The sequence below is a fragment of the Anolis carolinensis genome, chromosome 2 (assembly GCF_035594765.1).
Source record: "Anolis carolinensis isolate JA03-04 chromosome 2, rAnoCar3.1.pri, whole genome shotgun sequence".
In the NCBI taxonomy this organism is placed as follows: Eukaryota; Metazoa; Chordata; class Lepidosauria; order Squamata; family Dactyloidae; genus Anolis; species Anolis carolinensis.
The window spans coordinates 188,843,249-188,861,124 of NC_085842.1; the positions used below are offsets into that span (position 1 = coordinate 188,843,249).

At 40.7% G+C, this 17,876-nt stretch overlaps 1 protein-coding gene across 5 annotated transcripts in view; it reads right to left on the reverse strand.

The window, feature by feature from the left end:
* Positions 1 to 17,876, reverse strand: part of pla1a (phospholipase A1 member A) — a 34,583-nt gene that overhangs the window by 13,306 nt on the left and 3,401 nt on the right. For 2 of the 5 annotated variants that reach the window (XM_003226779.4, XM_062971347.1), the window contains exons 2-6: positions 17,447 to 17,731; positions 11,987 to 12,188; positions 4,017 to 4,194; positions 2,163 to 2,271; positions 456 to 557 (exon numbers count right to left, since the gene is read on the reverse strand). In XM_003226779.4, coding sequence (XP_003226827.1) covers positions 456 to 557; positions 2,163 to 2,271; positions 4,017 to 4,194; positions 11,987 to 12,188; positions 17,447 to 17,513 — 658 coding nt within the window. In that variant the 5' untranslated portion in view covers positions 17,514 to 17,731. Of the gene's footprint in view, positions 1 to 455; positions 558 to 2,162; positions 2,272 to 4,016; positions 4,195 to 11,986; positions 12,192 to 17,446; positions 17,870 to 17,876 lie in introns of those variants that run through there. The other 3 variants (XM_062971346.1, XM_062971349.1, XM_062971348.1) reach the window with 3 other exon arrangements.

Below are 17,876 nucleotides of genomic sequence, written 5' to 3' on the forward strand. Positions count from 1 at the left end.
ACAAAACTTTGCAAAAAACAACAACCCCAAACCCATGAGAGAATTGCCATGGGATTGCCATAAATCAGGGATGACTTGAAAGCAAACAACAATAGCAACACTAGAAACTGCCAAATATATGGCAGAGCTAGATTGGGGAAAGAAAAATGACAAAATGATGCTCTTGATTTCCAAGCAAAGACTTCCTGTATGTGAAACCAAGAGGGGGATGACGCACCACCACAAATAGACCATTTTTGCCATCCTTGTCTGTAGAAAGTCAGCAAGGTCTTTCTGCACAAAGGAAAGGGCAAGTAAAGACTTAGCAGAGCACAGTGCGGACCAGACACACACACACACAGTGCTGGAAATAGCAATCTCCCAAGCCTCTCACTATATATGTACTCATAGACTGGGTGCAGTTATTTTCCAATAGCTTATGCAATAGATTATGGAATTTGTAATAAGCTGCTTACTGTCTGCATCCGTATGAATAGCTTCCACAAATAGAGCATCCCCAGGATCCAGGCGCTCTTCTTGACTGGCTCGGGTAAATTTGGGCCCAGCAGGATCCAGACCTGGAATATGGTAAAAAATAATGTCAAAAAGGTACAGCAGTATTTTTCCTTGCTATCTTTTGCAGGATCAGACATTTCAGAAACTAGGCATACCAAGAAAAGGCTGGAGATTGCTGAGCAAAAGGATGTCACACATTTTATTCTTCTTCTACACTGTCCTATATCCCAGGATCTGATCCCAGATTATCTGCTTTAATTGTCTTTTATGAGTCTCCACTGCCAGATAATCAAGGATAAAAAAATAATCTGGGATCAGATTGTGGGATATAGGGGCTGTGTGGAAGGGGCCTAGTGGAAACAAGATTTTTGTTCCATAAAGACCTAGAGACATCTGTGCATGGTAGAAGTGGTGCCTTTAAACACATATGCTTAAATGCCTGCATTTATTTTGGAGAAATATGCTAATATGCTAATACTTTCTAGAATAACAATAGAAAGTAGAAGATGGAAAGGTAGGGTCCCAAGACCAGCAAAAGCCATGTCACTTCAATAACACCCATATCTCTGTACTCTGCAGGGAATATCCAGGAAGGACTGAGATAGTGCAAGAGAATTTTAAATTTGCACACTCTTCTTCCTCATGATGTCCTGCTCCGAATTGTAGGAGTCAAATTAGAAGTTGCAATTGACATATCAGACACTTCCTATGAGCTTCAGCGATAAGACCATGAAATCAAACTTGCATTTACCTTCCAATGACCACTCACAAAACACTTAAACTGCAAGACATATATACAACTAAGGGCAATCAGATGATGTGACACATGTCTTTCACAACTTGGAGGCGCACTTGTCCTGCACACATACATTAAACGTTGTATGTTTTCAAGTCATTCTGACTACTGGTGATCCTAAGGCGATCCTGTCTCAGAATTTTCTTGGCAAAATTAAGGTAGTTCAGTAGAGATTTGCCATTACCTTTCTTCAAGGCTGAATAAAGACTGTGACTTGCCAAAGGTCACTCAGTGGGTTTCATGGCTGTGTAGGGATTTGAACCTGGTCTCCAGAGTAATGGTCTAATCTTCAAACCACTACACCATGCTGGCTACACAAATGTATCATCTACTCACTTAGATATAAAGCCTTTCTCCAAGGGAAATAGGTCTGAGATGTGCTTCAAATCCCGTCGGGTGAGAAGGGTGGGGTATAAATGTTGTAAATAAATAAATAAATCATGGCAATGTTACAAACCAGATGAAGCACAACTCTGGAACCTGTGTAACTTATACAAATTGTCTTCCTTGCTATAGTCTGTCTGTTTCTTTTTCTGCTCAGTTTAAAGGTTCAATAGGACAGAAAGGTTTATATTTGCCCTTACTCTGAGGGACTAGAAACCCATTCCCATAGTAAACCTGTCTTGTGAAGCTTAACACAAGTAAGACAACATGTGCATGGCATGACATGGCATGGCATGGATGGCATTCTCTTCTTAGCCAACCTACTGTGATTTGGCAGTAAGGCAGATAATGGTACTGGTGTAAATTTTAATTTGTTTGTATTATCTCTCACACCAGGCATAATGGAAGTTTCATGTTTTTGATTTCTAGAAGGACAGGAGTCTGGTAAACTCTCCTACACTTTGATCTTCTTGTATTTTTTTCTTACCAGTAATCCTTCCCAACATCCCATCATAGAAATGGCCCACCAGGCCTGCAACATGGGCACCAAGGCTCACCCCAATAAGGTGTATGGAGGTCTCTGGCACTCCTGTAGCCTAAGGATTCAAAGGAGATATGAAGGGGTGGGGGAGAATAATTCAAGCAACTTCAGTATGTCCTTTTCTAAGCAGCCTCTCTCTATGTAAGTACTTAGGCAACTATTCATCCTAGAGGTCGTTGTTGTTGTTGTTGTTGTTCAATCACTCAGTCATTTCCGAATATTCGTGACCTCATGGACCAGTCCATGCCAGTGCTCCCTGTCGGCCATCGCTGCCTCCAGTTCCTTCAAGGTCAAGCCACTCTTTTCAAGGATACCATCCATCTATCTTGCCCTTGGTCAGCCTCTCTTCCTTTTTCCTTCACTTTTCCCCAGCATCATGATCTTTTCCAAGCTTTCCTGCCTTCTCATGATGGGCCAAAATACTTCATCTTTGCCTCTAATATCCTTCCCTCCAGGGAGCAGCTGGGCATTATTTCCTGGACTATGGACTGCTTGGATCTTCTATCCTAGAGGTAACCTCCTCTAATGCCAGTGCTCCTGGTGAACTCTCAACAAAGATTATACCTAACTTCACTATTACGACTTTGGCCCCATCTATACTGACCACTTAATGCGGTTTGAAACTAGTTTCAAACTGCAGAGGCCAGACAACAAGGTCCCACAAAAGTGCATTCAAGAAAGCATTTAATGTGCATCAATGTTCCATGTTTTTGTGTAATCACCTTCCAGGCCTCTAACTGTTTCCAAGATTTCCTATGTAATCATTTGCACAGCAAAGCCATTTTTTTCAATATGGCCGGCTTTTCCAGCCTCCTCTGCTGCCGTCCGCCCTCACTCTTCTTCCCTGGCTGCAGGAGCAGAGTCAGCCAGAGCAACATGGCAAGCAGGAAGCAAGGGGCCTGCCGGTGCCAGTAGGAAAGGCTCTCCCCGGGGCTGGAGACAGGCGAAATTTTGATTGAGGCCTGAGTATGGATCCTTAAGATCCACTATTTGCTAAAATTGATTTCTTGTCCAGTAGGCCTGGCCCCCCTCACATTAATAGACAATTTTCAGAGCAAATGGAAAACCAGGAAAAGTTGAGAAGCTTGGGGTTTACATCTCAAGCGTTAATGACATTTGGATATGACAAAACCAAATACATTATTAAGCAGCACATCTGGAATGTGGAACTGCATCTGGGAGAAATGGGCAGCTATCCAGAAATTAAAAACATGATGCTGCTCACCCCAGCAAGTTATTTATCAAAATTAGACATTCCCAAATTTATAAGATCCTTCACTCTTGCCAGATTTAATATATTGCCATCAGCATTATTGAAAGGTGTACAGGCACACGATACCAGGAACGAGTATGCCCATGCGGTACAGAGAAAGTAGAAACTGCCAGGCATGTTCTTCTATATTGTGACTTTTATAGAGATATCTGAGCTATTTTTATTACTCCTGTTGTACAAAAGATACCTGGTAGAACTGACAACTACTACCTAAAACATCTCATCAATTATAGGGAACCATCGATTATTCTTAGGGTGGCTAAGTTTTGTGTTGTTGCTATAAAAATAAGGAGGTAGACTGTGGATGATGGTGGATGATTTTAAAGGATAAAATTTTAACCTATCTGCAGATTTTATAAAAGCCAATCCGGACGACCCATCTTGGGGATTTCCTGCTTTTAATGTTTTGAATCATTGCTCTTAATGTTAATGTAATATATTTGATTTTAATGTTTTAATGCTTTGTATTCCTGATCTGTGACCATTACAATAAAATTCATTCATTCATTCTATATATGTCCACCTACCAACAATCTTCGGACGAAAGTGGATATTTCCAGCCCCAGCTTCATAACATTCTCTACTGCAGTCGGATAGGCTGCTGTCGCTCCCTGGACCCAATCAACAGCAATGATGTTGGCTTGGTTTGCCTGCAGCAAGGCCTCAATTAGTCCATTTATCCAGGAGGGCTTTGTGCCTAGTGCCCTGAGAGGAGACAAGCAGGAACAGCAAAATGCATGTGGTTACCTCTTCCTCTAACATGAGACCTTACCCACAAGATTTGACATGTGGCAGATCAGCTCTCTCAAAATATATTAAGATGAAAGTAACATCCGAACTTAAACATTTTAAGTTGTCTTTGTGACAGTTTAATATACTGCACATTTCCTATACTTATGAGTCACATTCATAGTAAAACCTATTCTACCCGGGGATACAGAGAATCAAAAAGAAGAAAGTGAAATAAATGTGAAAGACTTGCAGGAAACAGGTGTTGCTGTTACAGCAGAGTCTCACTTATCCAAGCCTCGCTTATCCAAGTTTCTGGATTATCCAAGCCATTTTTGTAGTCAATGTTTTCAATATATTGTGATATTTTGGTGCTAAATTTGTAAATACAGTAATTACAACATAACATTACTGCATATTGAACAGCTTTTTCTGTCAAATTTGTTGTAAAACATGATGTTTTGGTGCTTAACTTGTAAAATTATAACCTAGTTTGATGTTTAATGGGCTTTTCCTTAATCCCTCCTTATTATCCAAGATATTCGCTTATCCAAGCTTTTTCTGGCCCGTTTAGCTTGGATAAGTGAGACTCTACTGTATGTGCCTTTATTTACCATATTTATATCCTGCCTTTCTCTACTGACTCAAGGCAGCGTACAAATGGCATTTATACAGTGCCTTGGGCATAAAACACAGACATGAAAGAGAATTATAAAAATTAAAACAGACATAAAACATAATTAAAATACATTCCAATATGAGACACATCATCCAAAGGCAAGGTCTAAAGCCATTCCAAAATCCATTGCACGATTTCCAGGTTTTAAATTTTTTTTTTGCACTGCACTATTTATCAAATGCCTGCTCCCAAAGCCAAGTTTTTACTCTCTTCCTAAGGAGGGAGGGGGCTGATATTGCTAAGGAGGGAGTTCCACAGCCGGGGGGGCCACCACTGAGAAGGCCTTGTCTTTCGTCCCCACCAGTTGCACTTGTGAAGGAGGTTGGATCGAGAGCCGGGCCTCCCCAGATGATCTTAAACTCAGAGGTGGTTCATAGAGGGAGATATGTTCTGGCAGGTAGACTAGGCCGGAACCGTTTAGGACTTCATAGGCTAAAGCCAGCACTTTGAATTGTGCTCAGTAGGAGACTGGCAGCTAGTGGAGCTGACGCAACAGGGGAGTTGTATGCTCCCTTATATGCCACTCCGGTGAGCAACCTGGCTGCCGCTTGTTGGACCAACTGAAGCTTCCGAACAGTCTTCAAAGGCAACCCCATGTAGAGCACATTACAGTAATCTATATGGGATGTAACTAGACCACAGTGACCAAGTCAGGCTTCTCAAGGTACGGGTGCAGCTGGCGCACAAGTTTTAGTTGTACAAAAGCTCCCCTGGCCACTACTGAAACCTGTGGTTCCAGGCTCAACAATGATGATGATGATGATGATGATGATAATAATACTTTATTTTTCTATCATGCCACCATCTTCCCGAAGGGACTCGTGGCGGCTAACATGGGGCCAAGCCCAAAACAGAACAAAACATAACAAGTTAAAACAAGCATCAATAACTAAAAACAGTGTTGACACAGCAATCAAATAAAATAAACAATTAAATAATTCAATTGCAATTAAAACGCAAAATACAATATACAACCATCATTACTATATGAAAGTGAGGTAGTAAACAAGTATCACCACTGATGGAGAAAATGGGGGTGGTTGTATAAAAGTGCATAATTTCAAGACCATTCAAATAAAGTGCATGGACATGAGTCAGAGGATTTCCTGAGAAGATTTGGGATAGAATGGATAGGGAGAAAAATAAAGTGTGAGGAAGCAGTATATCAGTGATGGGGGCTATCATGTTGTGGATTATTCAAATGCACACCGGAAGTGCCATGTTTTAAGCTGTTTAATAAAGACAGACAGGGTTGGGGCCAGCCTAATCTCTCTAGGTAGGGAATTCAAAAGTTGAGGGGCCACCACAGAAAAGGCCCTCTCCCTTGTTCCAACAGGCCAAGCCTGTGATAGTGTTGGGAACAAGAGGAGAGCCTCCCCTGAAGATCGAAGGGATCGTGTAGGCTCATAGGGGGAAAGGCGGTCACGAAGGTAGACTGGTCCTGAACCGTTCAGGGCTTTGTAGGCGATTACCTGCACCTTGAATTGGGACCGAAAAGTGAATGGCAGCCAATGGAGCTCCTTAAACGGGGGGGGGGGGGGGGGGGGGCTGGATCACTCCCAAGTTGCAAACTTGCGTCTTCAGGAGTCTAACCCCATCCAACACAGGTTGTAACTCTATGCCCTGTTCGGCCTTGTGACTGACCACAAGGACCTCTGTCTTGTCTGGATTCAATTTCAATTTTTTCGCCCTCCAAAACCGTAAAGTGTCAGTATAAATGTTAAAAAGAGTGGGCTAGGTAGCAGCATGGGCAGCAGTTATGGAGTCTTGGAGTCTTTAAAGTGCAGGAGGTAAAAGGAATTTTAAAGTGCAACCAGTTGTGCAAAGTTGCAATTGGAGGAAAAGATTGTCAGTTAAGTGCCAATAGTTAGTCAGGCCTTAGCAGTGCAGTTCCAGTAATAATGTCAGCCAACCAAATTCCAGTCCGAACCCTCCCTCCGCACCTCTGGATTTTATAATAACAGTTGACAGAATTAAATTAAATCAAATTAAATTAAAGCACCCCTCAGACAACAACAAATCTTATTTCAGGTGAAAACCACAGAAATCTAACAGTATGGGAGACTAGCATACTGTTTATGTTTGGAAACGATGACACAGTATGACTGTCTCAGTCTGTTAGCAATCCTGGAATATTGGAATTCAAGAATTCCAAGAAGCAAGGAAAAAACAAATATATTGATCCCTACTTGCATTATTTTATTATATTCCTCATCTTTAAAAAATGAAAATGCTAGATAAGGTGTAGCTTAGAATAGTATTGCTAAATAAGACTACGGTCTGAAAAATTAATCTTCCTCTTTACATGAACTGAACAGTGCCTATAAGTTCCATCCCAAGTTCCTGGTGGTGAGTGGATTCTACTTGTTTTCTCTCCTTTTTTTCCTCATTAGGTAGAGGCACACACTATGTTGAACATAGAGTTCATTTGAATGGCAGTGCTGGCACGTATTTCAGCCATTTGTTGTTCCAAAGGGAAAACCCAAGTGCATTTCTACACAAAATACTTCCCCAAGGACTTTCTGGAGTGCAGATAGTGGGAATTTCTGAGAAAACTTCATTCGTGTACAGTGGACAGTATAATAAGAGTGTTACTTGTTCTTGCCTACAAGGATGAAGAACACAAAGTTTTACAGCCATGATCGATTCACACAGTAGGTACTTACTACTACAATTTGAATACATCTTGTTTTCAGGAGTTCTGTGCTGGTATAACCATATTGCCAGTGTAGTTAGACTGATAACAGTGGTCCAGGAGCTCAAAGACGGCAGCTGAGTATAGAGAATCATGACTACCCAAAATACTCTACCTACGGAAATACTTGCTCGCACCCCTAGTCATGGATTGGTTTTGAGGAGTATCCTAAAGGTTTTGTTTCATTATTGAAGGATCCCATGCCTTCATTATTCTGCAATTACTATTTATTCTCTTATCTCTAAACGATCAGTTTTAACTTGTGAATTTTAATCTTCATTTTATCAATGGATTTTAACTTGGATTTTAATTTTTGTAACTTGTTATATGCCTTTTAATGTTTTATCTCTTGTTTAATTATGTTGTATCCAGCCTCAAGCCGCAGGGAGAGGCAAGTAATAAATGTATTATTATTATTATTATTATCAACACAACAACGTTGTATGGCACAGCAAACAAGATAGATATGCTGGATTTCGTTTCGCAAAACCACAAGTCGAACACTTCCCAAGTGTCTAGGACTGTGTGATGTATTTTCTGATGATGTGTGCAGATCCCAGTAGGGTGGCCTTTTGCAGTTGGCAGATGGTGATTTTGTCAATGTCTATTGTTTCCAAATGCCGGCTGAGATCTTTTGGCACAGCACCCAGTGTGCCCATCACCACCGGGACCACCTGTACTGGTTTCTGCCAGAGTCTTTGAAGTTCAATCTTGAGGTCCTGATAGCGGCTGAGTTTTTCCTGTTGTTTTTCATCTATGCGACTGTCACCTGGGATGGCAACATCAATGATCCAAACCTTGTTCTTTTCTACAACTGTGATGTCTGGTGTGTTGTGTTCCAGAACTTTGTCAGTCTGGTTTCGGAAGTCCCACAGTATCTTTGCATGTTCATTTTCCAATACTTTTGCAGGTTTGTGATCCCACCAGTTCTTTGCTGCTGGGAGGTGGTACTTGAGGCATAAGTTCCAATGAATCATTTGGGCCACATAGTTGTGCCTCTGTTTGTAGTCTGTCTGTGCGATTTTCTTACAGCAGCTGAGGATATGATCAATGGTTTCGTCGGTTTCCTTGCACAGTCTGCATTTTGGGTCATCAGCTGATTTTTCAGTCTTGGCCTTAATTGCATTTGTTCTGATGGCTTGCTCCTGGGCTGCAAGGATCAGGCCTTCTGTCTCCTTCTTCAGGGTCCCATTCGTGAGCCAGAGCCAGGTCTTCTCCTTATCAGCTTTTCCTTCAATTTTGTCAAGGAACTTTCCATGCAGTGTTTTGTTGTGCCAGCTGTCAGCTCTAGTTTGTAGTGCGGTTTTCTTGTACTGGTTTTTTGTCTGCTGTGTTTTGAGGAGTTTCTGATTTTTGACTTCAATCAAAGCAGGTTCTTCACTTTGCTTGACATATTCTGCCAGGGCATGTTCTTCTTCTTTGACTGCTTGCTTTACTTGTAAGAGTCCTCTGCCCCCTGATCTTCTAGGCAGATATAGCCGGTCAACATCACTGCGAGGGTGCAGTGAATGATGAATGGTCATGAGTTTTCTTGTTTTTCTGTCCAAATTGTCCAGTTCCACCTGTGTCCAATTTATAATGCCAGCAGTATATCTTATGACAGGTATGGCCCAGGTGTTTATGGCCTTGATGGTGTTGCCTCCATTGAGCTTGCTTTTGAGAATTTTTCTGACCCTTTGTGTGTATTCTTTACTGACCACAGTTTTCACATGTTCATGCTTGATGTTGTCCAGCTGTAGTATGCCCAGATATTTATAGGCCTCTGGCTGGTGACACTTTATTGTTTGGCCATTGGGCATATTTATGCCCTCACTTTCAATGATTTTTCCCTTCTTCAATGCCACTGTCGAACATTTGTCCAAACCAAACTCCATGTTGATATCAGTGCTAAAAATTCGGACAGTGTTGGTCAGAGACTGGATTTCAGTTTCCGTTTTCCCATATAGCTTCAGGTCATCCATGTACATCAAATGTGAAATTTTGTGAGAATTCTTAGATATTTGATAGCCGAGATTTGTTTTTTGTAAGATTGTTGACAGAGGGATCATGGCAATAATGAAAAGCAGAGGGGATAATGAATCTCCCTGGAAAATTCCTCTCCTGATGTTGACAAGTCCATAGCTTTCATTTCCAACAAACAGTTCAGTTTTCCAGTGCTCCATCATGTTTTCAATGAAGGTGCCAACTGTTTTACAAATCCCGATGGCGTCCAGGCACTTGATGATCCAGCTGTGTGGGAGTGAGTCAAAGGCCTTTTTGTAGTCAATCCACGTCATGTGAAGATTAGCTTTTCGGCTCTTACAGTTCTCCAGAATCATTTTGTCAATCAATAACTGGTCTTTTGTGCCCCTGCTTTTCCGTTTGTTGCCTTTCTGTTCATCTGGTAAGATGTTTTTTTCTTCAAGATAGTCTTGAATTCTGTCAGCTATGATGCCAGTCAGTAGTTTAAACATAGTGGGCAGACACGTTATTGGCCTGTAGTTTCCTGGTGCTGCTCCTTTTGCTGGATCCTTTTGTATCAGGTATGTTCTTCCAGTTGTTAGCCATTCACTGATACTTCCTTTCTGCAGCATCTCATTGAATTGTTGGGCCATTTTTCCATGTAAACTAATCAGATGTTTGAGCCAAAATCCATGAAGTTGATCACTACCAGGCAATGTCCAGTTCTTGACTTTTTGCACTCGTTTGCTGATCATTTCAGTTGTTATTTCCATCAGTTCCATTTTGTTCTGTGAGAATTTTCCTTCAAACTCCTTTATCCACCCAGCGTTTTTGTTGTAGTTTTTATTATTTTCCCAAAGTTCTTTCCAGAACTTTGTTGTTGCAGTTTTCTCTGGCTTTATGGTTACTGTGTCTGTTGTTTGGTTCAGACTCTGGTAGAACCGTCTTTGGTCTGATTGAAACAGTTGATTTTGTCTGTACTGGATGATTCTGGCTTCATACCTTTCAATTTTTCTGGCTGTTGCTGTAATTTGTTCTTTCACGATTTCCAAAGCTTCTTCAATTTTTCTGGTGTTCAGCCAGTACTTTCGGATCAGGTATTGCTTGATTTTGTCATTCTTCAGTTTCCTCTCTTTCATATTTTTCAGGTTACTTGCATCTGATCTAAGTTTCTTGATTTTCAACTCTAGCCTGACCTTCCACTTTGGTTTTCCAGTCGATTTTCTTTGGGGCTGCCTTGGTTGTAGGAGCCCAAGTTCTTCTGTTACTATCACTGCTGCACTGTAGGCAAACTGGTTTGTTTGTTTAATTGATGTTATTTGGACAGTGGAGAGTGCTGCATTCACATCTTTCATGAGAGGCGCTAGGTGTCTCTTGGGCACTGTTTTTAGAGTTGGGAGCCGCTGTCTTATTGCATTTGCTGCAGCATGAGCCATGATCTTATCCTTGAGCTCTTGTTGTCTTGCTGTCAAGGTTCCTGGTGGTTCAACAGATGTTTCAAGTGCTGGTTCCTCAAATTCTTGCAAAAGCGCCACACTTTCTTCTGGTTCAATCTGTTCCACCATTCCAAGTGTTGCCGGAGTCTCTGCTGCTGTCTGTGCTGTGGTCTGATGGTAATCTACTTTGCAAATTTTCTGGATTTCTTCGAGTTCAACTTCACTGAACACTTTGTTTCTGATTATGAATCTTCGTTGGTCAGCCAGTCGGGGTTCTGTTATCTGTGAGTCAGGGTACTCTTGTTTCCATAGCTGATGCATCCTTTTTTGGTAGCCACGCCTTTGAGGTTCAGATTTGTAGTAGCATTTCATAATTGTGCGGTTTTCTGGCATTGTATATTTTTGCCGCTTCTGTGACTGTTCATTTGGGGTTTGGTGATTCCGTAGCCCACTTGTCGATGGATGTCCAGAATCAGCAGCATCCACCGCGGTCCTTTTTATCCTGGGCGACGACCGAGCCAGTATAGACTTCGTTTGGGTTTGATTCTCCATAATGCTAATGGGTTAGGTGCTCTTGGTTGTGCTCCTCAGCTGAGGCCTCTCTGGCTTGGTTGGACCTGCCGGTAGTTACACTACCGCTAGCACAGCCCTCAGTCATCATTGGAGCAGCTAAGCCCCCCCACCACGTCAAGGTGGCACCTGCGGGGGGGATTATTATTATTATTATTATTATTATTATTATTAATACCATTATATTTTTGGCTATGTTACATTTTATAGTATGATTTTGATATGGTGTGCCTTAATATGTTGTGAGCTACAGTATGCTGGAAGTGGTAATCCTGAAATAAATAATATATAAAAATTCGGTGACAGAAAGACTGGTGAGCATGTTTTAGCTCCATATCTTGGTTACAATATGACAAACCCATTAGATTTTGGTTGTCACCAATCTCCTCCTTCTTTTGGTCCTGTAGTTTGTGCAAGAGAAGTTTGTTTCCTTTTGTGTGACTGTACCTGAAACCGTGGATGATTATTTTGGTCCCCAAGCTGGTGTTGAAGCTGGAGTTTTGAATAGCCTCACTTACTAAGAGCAGCTGTCCACATCTTGGGTTTGAAGACGGGAATAGAAGAAACTGCACTTTGAGATTACTACCCCTCAGTAAACTTGCAGACTGGAAGTCAGTGCATCCTTCACTTGCCTTGATAGTTTCAGATTCTGAAATGAAGAAAATCCAGATATTATGTATTAAATGGAATATACATTTCCAGACATCATTTATGAGTGTTTTGAATGACAGAGATCAGTTTTGATTGCCTGTATTTCATGGTGTGTCTTCTATTACTTCACACAAAGAGGTGTTGAAGTTCTCAAGCTTTTGGACTTTGAAGTGCAAGGACTTTGGACTTGTCACAATCTTCTGGGAAGAATCAAGATTGCAGTCTGAGGACCGGCATATTTTACTACTTCTGTACCCACCCCTTGTTTGGGCAAAAGTATGCTGTCTCGTATGTAAGCCTGTTCTTCATATTGGCAAGGGTTAGACTAGCTGATCCTTTGAAACCCCTCCAGCTTGATGATTTTGCGGTTCCCAGTATTAATTACAATATCCAGATACATTGGTGCCATCATGAGGGCAAAATCGCCCTACCTCCCTGCTTTGACAGGGAGGGCAGCCCCAATCTGAGCAGGGACCTGGTTTCAAAGGAAAATTACTGTGAGGTGTCTGCTTTCAAATAACTCTTATTTTCAGGCTCAGGTGTGGAAGGGCCAACTCCCTCTGCCAAGAGTTTCAAAAGAGTGGATTCATTAAGATCTGTGTTTTCAGAGGGCTCAGACCAAGGGCTACATTCATCCAGTGCCCACAGTTTGGCCAGTTCTGGTATAAAGCTCTCCTTTTACCTTCAATTTTACTTTGAAAAGTAACCTAGAATGTTACTTTTTAAAAAGGGAAATGCTTACTTATTACATCAAACACCCAACAAGTTATTGCTGACTGCTGGCCTGAAAACGAACATGCAGACAAGTTACCATTGCCGCTCCATTTGCTATTAGTACTGTGCTCTCTATTCTCTCAAGGATAGGATGCTGAAAACGTTATGGGAAAGGTAGGTATGGCACAATACATTAAAGTTCAAGGTGTGAAGTTTTAGCATCTGGTCTTCTGTTGAGATTTTTTTGACTCTCTTTTCTTCTGGTCACTATTTCAATGAAAGCTTAGAAAGTATGATAACTGATGGGCCCTTTCCTTCACTTGGCATCAAAGGGCACATGTACACTCTAGAATCACCACAATTTACATTCCTTTAATTACAGTGGCTCAATGCTATGGAATCATTGGAGCCGTAGTTTGACAAAGTCAGTATCCTTCTCTGCCAAAGAGTGCTGGTACCTCACCAAAGTACTTCTCCACCAAAGTACTTCTCCCCTATACATTAATTAATTAAAGCACAACTCCTGGGATTCCATAGCACTGAACCATGGCAGTCAACGTGGTGTCAAACTGCATTAATTCTACAGTACAAAGGTACCCAAAGAAGAGCTTTAGGTATAAAGATTTGTCTTTCTGATATGTTCTAACATAAAAATCAGGAAGAGATAGGCTACTGGGCAAGACCATGGCCAAGGGTGTGGTTTAGTATTCATTTGATACAGAACCTGTTTTAACTGGAGTGATGCCAGATCCAATCAGGTTACATCAGAGTTTTAGGGTATTACCAGAAATGTGTGTGTGTCAAACAAAGGATAGGTTGAGTTTCTACCCACTGGTTATCCCCCTTTCCTTTTTCCTTTCCTTTAGCTGCAGTGAAAAGAAAGAAATGGTTAATTCCTTGTTTCTCTTCTCCAGTTACTAACTGTAACTTCTAGCAGATTGCAAAAATAAAGGCAATCTTAACTCTCTCACCACAGCCAAATCAAACCAAAATCACTCCGTCCTTGTATTGTCCCACAATGGATATAAGTGAGTATGACGAATACTGATCAACCCCCAAAACTTGGGTCAATGTATCCACAAGTCAGTGTAAATACTGTGCTTTAACCTGTTCCCTTCTTTGACTGGAATGGCAAAAGGGGCAAAGCTTAGTATGTCCTGGGAGAACTGAAAAGAGACACTGCCATTCTCTGCTTTTCCTGCTGTGCCCCCACTTCTTGTCTTTTTCAATGCCTGGCTGGGAAAATGGCAATGTGACAGTACTGGTGCTTTCCTCTCTGCAGGTCATACTAAAATATATAGTTTTGGCCCCCACACATACTCTTGATGAATATATGAATATGTATGATGTTACTTCTGAAGTCCAGGTTTCTAATTCTTATTTTAATACATTTGTGTTCCAGTGTGTTTAATTGTTCAAAAGAAAAATTAAACACGATCCTTTGCATTATTTAAAAAAAAAACCCTTTCAGTTCATGCCTTCATATTTTTAAAGCACTTGACTTTGAAATTCTTCCTCATTCAAATGCCCATGTATTTACTTCATTTTACTTTGGCCTTTAAAACATTTTGCACTCACTTGAGCACTGCTATATGAGCATGTGTAAAGGAAAAATGGAAAGCGAATTCTCATAATCTGTAATCGACTTTCTAAGCAGCCCTGTATATCTTTCCAATGAAATACTGTACATGTTACTTTGTATTTGTGGACTTCACCATAATTTCTGTAAAGGATATAATAATTTTGCTAACAACAAAGCAATGGTCACACCTGTGCTGTGAAAACATCTTCTGAGATTACAGCAAGTCTTTCCAAATAAACCTACCTTCTTCTAGGTCCCCACAATTCATGATATGTATTGTAAAAGTGATATTGCATTATTGTAAAATCATAGAATCATGGAGTTGGAATAGACCACAAGTGCCACCCAGTGCAACCCTCTGCCATTTAGGAAAATCACAATCAAAGCACTATTGTAATAAAAGAATCAATATACTTTCTCTGTATATATCAAGTGCAAAACACTATGAGTATGACAGATGTCAAGGGCGCCTCCACACATTGCTAAAACCCACACCGGAATGGGTTAAACCAGCAGTGGTTCTCAGCCTGTGGGTCCCCAGGTGTTTTGGCCTACTGATATAGATGACGGGAGAGATAACACCAAGAGAGATCCTTTGAGAGGCCAAAAAGTCCGGTTTATTATATTCAGCTGAAGACTCTGGAAGTGGAATCTCTTTTGAAAGAAAACCAGAGCCCCAATCAAGACGTTGACATTGCCTTTTATACATTTTCAGACAAAGAACATGCTTCTACATACATCTTGTCATTAGTGTAAGCACTTCACATGCTTACATACATGGGCATAAATATGCACAATCAGTTTCCTATCTAAGCACTCTTAAAAGCCTGTAGCAAGTTACAGACACCACGGCTCAGCTATAGTACATTAATCAGGGGCCCTTGTCAAAAGGGAGGGGGAGGAGTCAGCTTTCCTTCCATTAGCTGTACTTGGAACCAATTCACACTGGAATGTATAGATAACAGGCCCCCCTTCTCCCCCCTGTCCTGTCAGCTTGTGCATCCCTAAAATCTAACACAGAGAAAGTCTGATTTTCCTACATTACACTGCTTCTAATGTGCATACAATATATGTCTAAAAATCCATATTTTTCTGTTCCTCATCACTACAACTCCCAGAAATCCCAGCCAGTTTTCCAGCTGTTAAGATTTCTGGGAGTTGAAGGCCAAAACATCTGGGGACCCACAGGTTGAGAACCAGTGGGTTAACGTAAACTGCTTTGGTGCGTGTAAAATCAGAATAGAAGGAAGCCACCCCCTCACCCCGAATTTAGCCCCTAAAACTTACTTGAAAGTGGCTGCCAAGCATGACACCTGCTTGTAAAGTTCTCCTGGTGCACTAAAATGGTGCCTGAGTTCAACTTCATCATACAGAGTTGAGATCTAAATGCTCAAGTAAATGAAGAGGGCTACAATAAATGTGCACCTTTTTTAGAATGCAAGAACTGCTGGGAGTCAAAAAACCCTGAAGAATCCCCTTAGTAATTACTGCTAAGTTTGTCCGATGCTTTCGCAAAGTCTAAACCATTTTAAGCTATTTTAAATGTATTTATTGTATTTTAATTCTGTTTTACCAAACTGTTACTATTTAATTGTTTTTTAATATTTTGTATTGCAATTTTTAAACTTGTCTAGTGTGGAATTCTTAGCCACCTTGAGTCCTCACAGGGAGAAAGGTAGGATATCAATAAAATCAATAATAATAATAATAATAATAATAATAATAAAACCAGGGGATAATAATAGTAATAATAATAATAATAATAATAATAATAATAATAATAATAATAAACCAGGGGTTCTTAAGCAGAAGGCCAGTTCATGGGGCCAGACTATAGTTTGGAAAAAATGAACAAATTCCTGTGCACATTTTATTTGGAGTTCAAAAATCCATGGAACAACAATATAATATTTAAAATGAAGAACAATTTTAACCAACATACATTTACAAGCATTTCAATGGGAAGTGTGGTTTGGCTTTTAGCTGATGAGATAGTCAAGTTAGGATTGTTGTTTTTGTTGTGTGCCTTCAAGTAATTTCAGGCTTAGAGCAACCCTAAGTCTAAAGTTTAGGGTGGGTGGCAGGTAAATGGCCTTGCAGGGCCACATCCAACTCACGAACCTTAGTTTGCGGACTCCTGATCTAAACAATTCAAGGAGGATTTGGTCTTTGTTGTTGTGAACCTTCAGGTTGTTTCTGATTCATGGCACCAAGTCACAGGGGGTTCTTGGCAAGATTTGTTAGGGAGGGGTTGCACTTATTTTCCTTTGAGGCTCAGAGCATAGCTTGCTCAAGGCTAAACAGTGGGTTTAAAGGCCAACCACAGATTCCATCCCTGAGAGTTGCAGTCCAACACTCAAACCACTATGCCAGAAATTTCCACATATTTCATGTTGGTGACACACTTTTTAGACATTAATAGTTTTGCGATACGCATTCAGTTGTACTGGCAATCTGGGGGTTAATCTACTCCCTTATAGGAGATATGGCCACATTAATAAACTGTGATAACAAAATGTATGGGACACAACACATCTCATGAAACACACTGCATCTATATTTTCAAAATGTATGATTTGTAAGATAACATACATTTTCTAGATTTTTACCATTTCTTGTCAAGTTTGTGCAACATATTAATGTCACAACACAGTCTGGAAATTTCTGCATTACCATATTGGCCTTCCCTATCAATCCATAAAGAAATGGCATGATGAGATAAGAGATCATTGCAAAAAAACATACTGACTTTTCTTCTGCAACGCCTCTCCTGTTCTTCTGTGATTTATAACCTATCTTTCATTATGTTTTCCACCAGTTTACTCAAAACAGGCATTAAGTGGCTGGAACTGCATATAAATTGCTATCTGCATACGGCTTTTTAACACACTGAAATTACCAATTGGTTCATCCTGTCCCTCTATATTTATCATTTGAATTTCTGTCAGAACTTTGCTTACCTGCATCAGCGAAAATGAAAAGCAGTTGTAGTGTGAAAGTTAAAACAGGCCATCTGCTTGGGGCCATAGCCAATTTTATATCCAGATTCTTCAATACAGTTGTAGCTTATATATCCACTTAGAACGGAAGGAAATGTGAATTCAAGTCCAGTTTCCGAGTTGATTTTGTCTCGGTTAATGATCCACAGGTCTGGAAACTCTGGGATGAGGGAATTTAGAGAGTTGCCTCTTGCCTTGTTTGCGATATTCATGTGTGTAGAGAATCGATTCAGTCCCAGGAATGAGCTGGTAGGAGGAGTTTGGGATGACAAGGGTGTTACTATGGTGCACTTCAATAACCCCTTTTTTCAGATTGCTAGACAACCCACCAACAAATGAAAGCTTCTCTGCCATCTGGAGAAGCATCAACACACACTGCTTTCTATTTGTA